General features: G+C 39.9%; 1 protein-coding gene across 1 annotated transcript in view; it reads right to left on the bottom strand.

Moving 5' to 3' along the window:
- Positions 1–5,003: 5,003 nt before the first annotated feature.
- ARHGEF10 (Rho guanine nucleotide exchange factor 10) overlaps positions 5,004–8,918 on the bottom strand; it is a 31,001-nt gene continuing 27,086 nt past the window's right edge. Inside the window, exons 6-7 of the mRNA XM_015408302.1 lie at positions 5,422–5,489; positions 5,004–5,011 (exon numbers count right to left, since the gene is read on the bottom strand). Of these exons, the coding sequence (XP_015263788.1) occupies positions 5,004–5,011; positions 5,422–5,489 (76 nt within the window). The remainder of the gene's footprint in view (positions 5,012–5,421; positions 5,490–8,918) is intronic.

Below are 8,918 nucleotides of genomic sequence, written 5' to 3'. Positions count from 1 at the left end.
TGTGTGTTTGGCTGGGGGTGGGGTTTGGGGAGGGAGGGAGGGTTTTTCATGTTTGCCCGTTGCTTTCTTGGTTGTATTTCTTGCACGTGTCTTAGTTTCTAGGATCACTGTTTTCCATGCCGCTTTGTTACTTCCACCAGGGTTAGCTAAAACCAGTTTGATGGTCATTTCAACGTTACCCAAGCCTTTTCCCCATCTTTTTCAAGAGTGGTGGGATACATCTGGGTCTATTTTTAAATACTATACATGGTCAAATGTTGATCTCAAGTTTTTGCAGTTAATTAAAGGTTTCTCCTGGTTTTTTCCCTATTATACGCTTATTAATACTCTATGGTACAACTCTTTTGACTTTGCTCCATAATGGCTGAAAATTTAAATGTTATTTCATTAAATTGTAACGGAATTAACAACGTAATCAAAGCTCGAAGAATTCATAACTACCTTAAGTCTCTTAAAGCTGACGTAGCTTTCATCTCAGAATCTCATCTAAAAAATGATAATAATTTGCTTTTAAAATCAGCCTCTTTCCCCCATAAATTTGCAGCTTATGGCACCTCTAAAGCACGAGGTGTGCTTATCCTTATCTCAAAGTATAATTCTTTTACTGTCCTGGACTCAATTCAGGACCCAAGGGGCCGTTTTCTTATTGTTAAAGGGATCCTAAATGAACAAAAAATCACTCTAGCTGTGGCTTACGCGCCAAATTCGGGCCAACTTAGTTTTGTTGCTAAACTATTTGAAACTATCTCCAACTTTCAAGAGGGCCCTTTGCTTATGGGAGCTGACTTGAATTACATTATGAATTATAAATTAGATAGAAAAAAGCAAAATGTTAAACCGAAATTAGATCAGTCATTTCAACACACTTTCACAGGACTTAAAAAATTATTCCAAAAGCATGATTACATAGATGCCTGGAGATTTCTTCACCCTCATGATAAAGACTTTACCTATCACTCTAAACGCTATTGTTCATATTCTAGAATTGACTATGTCATTGTTTCTAAAGATATTTCTAACACTTTAACATCTGCGAGAATAGAGCCAAGTTGCTGGTCAGACCACGCAGCAGTATGGTGCCGGCTTGATTTTAAACCAAATGTAGACAGAGCATTTTCCTGGAAATTTGATAATTTTTTGTTAAAAAATCCTACTGTTGTCGCACAAATCATTCAGGATTCGGAAGAATTTTTTAAAATAAATTCCACGGATGTCACCCCAATCAATGTAACCTGGGACGCATATAAAGCCTTTCTACGGGGCAAACTCATATCCATTTCTGTTGCAATCAAACGCCAAACCAGGGCTTTGAAACAAAAACTCTTGGATTCTATTCAATCATTGGAACTCAGGCATAAAAAAACGTGTAACCCCAAAATCTATAAACAGCTAGTAGCAGAAAGGCAAAAATTGCAAGCCCTTGAGGTTCACTCAATCTCTAAACGGCTTTTATACCTTAAGCAAAACTATTGGACCAACAGCCCACGGGCACTTAAAGTTTTGGCCTGGAGAGTAAAAAAGAGGAAATCTGATTCTGGAATTAAAAGCATAAGAGACTCTTCAGGGAAATTACTAACAGCCTCTCACTCTGTTTTACATGAATTCACCAAGCATTTTGCGAAAATTTACACTTCAACCAACCCATCGTTACAAAATATAGATTCTTTTATCAAATCAAATCAATCCATTAAAATACTAACTAATCTACACAAAGATTTCCTAGACCACCCTATTGATGAACCTGAACTATTGCATGCCATTAAATCCATGAAACTGAATAAATCCCCTGGTGTTGACGGTTTCACCTCTGAATTTTATAGAACCTTTTCTTCATCCCTTTCTTCTATTCTCTTAAATCTATTCAATTCAATTCTTAATTGTGGTCCTATCCCCAAAACTTGGAACCTAGCCAAAGTAATTTTGATTTATAAGAAGGGTCGTGACCCGGATTTGATGGGGTCCTACCGTCCCATATCGTTACTAAATAACGATTACAAATTACTTACCAATATTCTAACCAAACGGCTAAACCAAATTATAGCGACCTACATAGATGCTGACCAGACTGGGTTTATCCCTCAAAGGGACATGACTGATAATATTCGTAAAGCAATTAATGTCATCCACCATTATAAACGGATCCCCAACACAGAGTCATGTGCCCTCTCGATTGATATCGAGCGGGCATTTGATTCGGTCGAACATGAATATATATTAAAACTATTGCACCATATGAATTTTGGTAATAAGTTTATTCACGTAATTCGTTCTGTTTATAGTACACCTTTATTTTTGCTTCGTATTAATGGTTTAAACTCTTCTCCACAGCCAATGACCAGGGGCACTAGGCAGGGATGCCCCCTTTCTCCCCTTTTATTTAACTTAGCAGTAGAACCTCTAGCCCATCTTCTTCGAAGCGATGCGAATTGGTCAGGTTTATCCATAAATGGAAAAAAAGTTAAAATTAACATGTTCGCGGACGATATAATCTTGTTTTTATCCAATCCCAAAACTGCTCTTATCCATATAGAGCGTCATCTTCATAATTTTGGATTCATTTCGGGCCTTAAGGTCAATGCTGAGAAAACTCTGCTATACCCAATTAACATTAATCTGGAAACCAAAACTTATATCCTTTCCTGCTTTAAATATAACTGGGTCACCACTTCTTTCAAATATCTTGGTGTTTCTATTCCTCTCGACCTATCACAATTGTTAAAACTGAATCACCTGCATGTCTCTGACCAAATCTCTATTTTACTTAAAAAATGGTCTCCACAATGTTTTACTCTCTTAGAACGCATTAAAATAATTAAAGCTCTTGTCTTTCCTAAACTAATTTTCATTTTCAGAGCCCTTCCTATTATCATCCCTGATTCTCTGTTAAAAAAATGGCAAACTGAAATCAATCACTTTATTTGGAACTACAAAAAACCGCGGATTAATCTCCAAACTATAATTCGAACAAAAAAAAACGGAGGCTTAGCGGTACCTAACATTCAACTTTACTACGACTCAATCATTCTTACCAACTTGATCAAACAATATCACTCCACTTATCACACTGACTGGAAAGTCATTGAGAATACCTATTTCCCAGCAAAATCTTTCCATGAAGCTTTATGGAATTATAAACAATATAGTAACTTTAAACAAGTGGCTAATCCTTTTATTCCTGCCACTTTTAAGGTATGGAGCAAATACAACAATTTTTTGGCTCCTTCTTTATCACTGCTATCGAACTTTACTGGACAAGCCTGGTTCAAACCGGCGCGACACCAAAACTCATTCAAAACCTGGAAGAAACTTAACCTGACAAGATTTAAAGATATTACGCTTCAAGGCCAAATCAAACCTAAATCTCTCCTTGAAGGCTCCTCTGGCATGATAATTCCGTGGTTCGAATATTTGCAGATCGGTCATTTTCTCAATTCTTCAAAAGGCTCCAAACTGCGTTTAAAACTTACCGATTTTGAGCGTCTACTATCTAATGATTCAGTATCTTCCAGAGGCCTGATTTCGTTAGTTTACTCTATATTATTACAATCTAAAAATTCTCATTTACTACCTTACCAAAACTCTTGGCATAAAGACTTAGCTCGAACCTTAACTTCTGATCAATGGGACCAGATTTGGAGCTCCTCCGCATTAACTTCTTCATGTCTAAATATACAATTGCAATCTTATAAACTTCTGGCCAGGTGGTATAGAACCCCTCTTCAATTGTCACATCTTTCTAATTCAATTCCCCCTAATTGCTGGAAGGGCTGTGGTCTTATCGGATCTTACTTTCACTCATGGTGGTCGTGTCCGATAATAAGACACTTCTGGACCAAAATTATTGCAGAAATAAACATCATTACATCGTCACAAATTCCTTTTTTACCTACTGTTATTCTATTAAATCTGTGGGAGACCCCTTACATTCCTAAACACCTCCAAGATCTTTCCACCACTCTATTGGCTGCAGCAAAGACGGTCCTGGCTTCTAAATGGAAATCCCCGACGACCCCCACTGTATCTGAATGGTATAATAAAGCTTGGGACTACTTTGTTTTTGAAAAAATAACCGTGGAACTGGAACATCCTGAAATAGAACGCCGAAAGTTATTTTTCATTAAGAAATGGTCTCCATTCATTCAAAAAGTTTTGGGTCATATAAATTTTTCTAACATAGACATTGTGACACATTCTGTCGCTACAGTGATTATCTCTAGTTAATCATGTAATGTTGTTTCCATTGTTTATTGTATTGATTTGTTTGATGTAGCGTATCACCTATATCTAAGACACAATTTCTTTGGTTTGTATTAGTTAATGATCTTATGCTACTGTTTACTATGTATGCTGCATCTTATTGCCTTATTTGACTGTTCTTAATAGTTGTATTTACTCTTTTCTAAATAAAAATTTATTTCAAAAAAAAAAAAAATCCTTGTGGGTCCCCACTGTTTACTTTCCTCCATTGAGAGAACTTTCCCTTTATTCCTCCTCACTCCTTATCATTATCAATTAGAGGACCCCTCCTCTTATCCCATGACCCAGTACTAAGTTAACTCACTAAAGGCTCCTGAGTAATCTCGTCAAAAGCCTTTTAAAAGTCCAAGTAGTCCAGGTCACCATTATCTACATGTGTGTTCACTTTCTCAAAGAACTCCAAAAACTTTATGAGGCAGGACTTCCCTTTGCAGAAGCCATGCTGATTTTCCCTCAGCAGGCTTTATTCCTCTATGTGCCCAATAATTCTACCTTTGATTACTGTTTCAACTGATTTGCATGGGAAAGATGTTAGGCTAACTGCTTTTTAATTTCCTGGTTCCCCATTCCACCCCTTTTTAAAAATTGGTGTAACATTTCCTACTCTCCAGTCCTCCGTACAGTTGCTGATTTTAGAGAAAAGTTGCATATACTGGTTGTTGCATATACTGGTCAACAATTTCACACTTGAGTTCCATAAGACAAAGAACAAAACCAAATAGAATCTGACATCAGGAAGATCTAGGTTACTTGCCTACAATGAAGGAATGTCAACATCCACATTATGAATCTAACCTGGTAGGTGACTGCCATATCCTTACTTAGAACTACTGAATATAGCTTGAAGAAAGAAATCAGTTTCTTATGGGTCCAAGAATACATTACAAAAAGAACAAACTCATCCCAGATTAAATCAAGAAGTTGTGGTTCAATGGTAGAGTACAGTTCCAAGGTACAATCCCTGGCATCTCTAGTTCAGGTATCTCGGAAAGCAGCTCTTAAGGGGAAAATCTCTCTCTCGAGATACTGGAAATGCTACTCTGATTGCAGCCAGTCAGAGCATACAATATTAAACTAGAAAAGAATCAGACCACTGATCTACTTTCAGCTATGAACCTTAACACACCAATTTATTTAGAAGAACTGAGAATCACCAATACTTACTCTCCATCCACTCAGTTTTGGGAGGATTGACTAAGGTATTGTCATCTTTATTCCCCTGATTATCTTCACTTGAAAATAAAATTTGAAGATTATTATTTGAGCATGCTTGCCATAACATAATCAAACATAGCCATAACAAGCCAAACCAGAAATAAAGAAACATGAAGTTAATAGGTTATATAGTGGTCTCCAGGTCCTCACAATCAACATTATTTTTGTATTTATTTATTTGATTTCTAGACTGCCCTCCCACAGAAGAGCTCAGGGCGGTTCAATAAATACACTCTATCATTCCAATAACTACAATAATAAAACAAGTTAAAAAATTAAACAACCACCATCAAACTATTCCAGATGACTTTAAATACTTGTATCCTACCCCTTGAAGGGTCAAAGAGATGAAGGATAAGGAGGCCAGGCTTGATGTCAACCATTGCGATTCCTCAACCATAGGCCTGGTGGAACATTTTTGTCTTACAGGCCCTGCGGAACTGCATTAGTTCCCACAGGGCACAGATGTCATTAGGCAGAGAGTTCCACCAGGCCGGCACTACAGCCAAAAAGGCCCTGGCTGTGGCCAAGGACAGCTGGATATTCTTTGGGCCAGGGATCACAAGAAGATTCTTCTCCTCAGAGTGTAATGCTTTTTGAGGGGTATGCCAGAAGAGGTGGTCCTGTAGATACACTGACCCCAGACTGTTTAGGGCCTTAAGGGTTAACACCAGAACCTTGAACCTGATCTGGTATTCAACCTGGAGCCAGTGCAGTTGGCACAGCACATTTTTGTCTTAGCTCAGAAAGGATGGCTCCAGAGCAAACTAATTTATGCAGTAGCCAAATCACTCGCTAACAAGTTTAATGCCAGTAGCTCTCAAAGTAGAATTTTTGCTCACAAGACTTCACAGCATAGAGGGTGCATTGGTCCAGGGCCTCCATATCTTCCAGGAAACTCTGGAGTTATTCTGCCACCGCTCTCTCAAATACCTTGCCCAGAAACGAAAGATTTGAGACTGGGCAGTAATTGGCAGGATCTAAAGCACTGGTTCCCAAAGTGGGCCATACCGCCCCAGGGGGGTGCTGGAACGATCCAGGTGGGCGGTAGGAGCCTTGGGTGCAATTGGGTGGCATTGAATAAAAATAAGGGGGTGGTGGAAGCATAAAGAAAGAAGAGTCCAGAACCTATATAATGCAGCCTTTTCCTGCCTTCTCCTGGTCTTCCCTGGGATTAGGGAGGGAGGGGGAGGGGAAGAGGGGTCCCCACAGCCAATCACAGCCATGCATTTGCAAATGTATGTGCACCCTTGTAAGGCTGGTGTTGCTGCTGGCCTCTGGCTTCAGGCCTTCAGCTGCTGCTGCTCTGATCCTGCCTTGGTCTTGCCTGCCTGTGTGGATTGTGGTGGACTCTACCTGGACTGAAGAAGATACCTAAAAGGTAAGATTTGGGGAAAATACATATTATTTTTAAAGGAGGATATTAGTTAGGCTTGCCAAGTCCCCCTGGGGGGCGGGGCCACGGTCATCTGAGGGAAAACTCTATGGTTTTCCTTCCGATGGTCATGGCCCCGCCCCCAGCGTGCCCGCATCACTTCCGGGCAATATGATTGCGGCACGCGCGCGCGCGCGCGCGCTCCAGCCACCAGCCAGGAGTCCCCCACTGCGGCTGAATTCACACTTGACAACCCTAATATTAGTAAAAGGACCTTTTAAATTATTGTCCTTTTACTTCAGGTTGGGCAGCTTTCAGGTTTGCTTTGGGTTACAGTTCTGTTGGGTGTGGGGTGGGGGTTGGCTAAGCCTTACTTTCTTACAATTAATAATTTTGAGGGAAAGTTTTAAAAGTTTGGTTTGGTTTCTTTTGGATTGTTTTTTTAAATTAACTGTAGTAATTGCTTGTTGGTGTGGTGGGGGGGTTGCTCAATGTTTTTAATTTGGTGATTCAACTTTTGTTATTGGTTGTTGTTTAAATATTGTAATTTTCTGGTTGGTTTTTAAATATATTTCTTGAGATTGTACTGCTGTGTGCCTCAAAGAATGCCAAATTCTTTGTAGTCTGCAGAAGTTATGCAAATAGAGCACATTTAATGGGAAAAGCCAAGGACTGCAAATTCTGACTCCCTTGCACTTGGGCTTGTGAGATTCACTGAGACTTGGTTGCATGCTTTGAAGCAGGACTTTGCAGCTGGGAAGCCAGAAGTTAAAGTGGAAGTTCTTGAGAAGCTTCTCTTTCTGTTTGGGACAGCCGTCTGGTCAGTGTGGTACAGTGTTTAAGTGTCAGAGAAGTGTCTGGGGGATCTGGGTTTGAATTCCTGCTCTGCCACTGATAAGTAATGATTTCAAGATTAAAGAAATTGGGGTATTGGATTGCGCTTTGGATTGCACTACGTAAACTGCCTTGCACCTAGTATGTGAGTGCAAGAGAGTAATGATTTCCAGATATTTCAAAGCTGCCTTTCCCCAAACAATTCATGTGTGTGTGTGGGGGTGTGTGTGTGTTATTCCCCAGTGGTGGGAAGAACTATAATTCATGCCCGCTGCCGGTAATATTAATTGTTTTATAAATAAACACAGAAATTTTACTTTTTTACAGATAATATCATAGCTAAACCTAAGAAAAAATGTAAACAATATAGTATTCAATATTTGAACTAAGGCTTTATTCAGTCGCCTACAAACAGTACAATACTGATGTGCCTGATTTGCCAAAAACTTTTATCAAATGAAGCTATGAAGCCTTCAAGACTACAAGAATATTTGACGGACTTCCGGTTTAAGTGTTTTGCCGCTTGGACGTGTCTCGTCTCACTCTGATGGGGACGTGCCGAGACCCAGCTGATGGGAGGGGTCCGAGTTAGTCCCAGACCTCCCCGGGGTCTCTATAGGAGACCCTCAGCCTGAGGAGAGCCTCTTCCAAGGCGACGGCCAAGGAATTGAGGCTCACCTTATCCCCAAAAGGTATTGTCGCCGTGGAGCCAATATGGCGCTTAGAGACGACTGCCAGAGCAAGCAACCACGATCAAAACTTTAAAATGCTTCCAAAAGATCTCCAGGTCTCCAAACTGTGAATTAAGCAATGCTCAGGTGAAAAAGCGAACGAACCTTGGTAGTAATTGGAAGCGCCTAAGTTTGAAGCGTGGAGGAAGAGGGACTAAGCACCTCCCCCCCCTTGTTGAAAAAGATTTAAAAGTGGTTTTAAATCAGAAATAAAAAGACTTAGAGCTAAAATAAGCGCATAAGAAGTTAAGCGAATGCAAAAACTGCCAATATATACAAAGCGGATTTAAATCGTATAACTTTTGCCTTGTTTTGGAAAACTTACTTCTTGTTGATATTATGTCTGGGAGAGGACGGAGGGCACTGGAGAAAAAATTGGTGACCAGAAATAACATACCAATGAATCCCTTTCAGAACCAGGAAGTAACTACAGGCACAGAAGCGCTGGGACCGGGGGCAGGCCCATGCCAAAACGGTAAGTAAGGGATCAGGGGTGGGCGGGGGTG

The sequence above is a fragment of the Gekko japonicus genome, unplaced genomic scaffold, assembly GCF_001447785.1.
Source record: "Gekko japonicus isolate JY-2015 unplaced genomic scaffold, Gekko_japonicus_V1.1 scaffold417, whole genome shotgun sequence".
In the NCBI taxonomy this organism is placed as follows: Eukaryota; Metazoa; Chordata; class Lepidosauria; order Squamata; family Gekkonidae; genus Gekko; species Gekko japonicus.
This window is presented reverse-complemented; position numbering and strand designations above follow the sequence as displayed.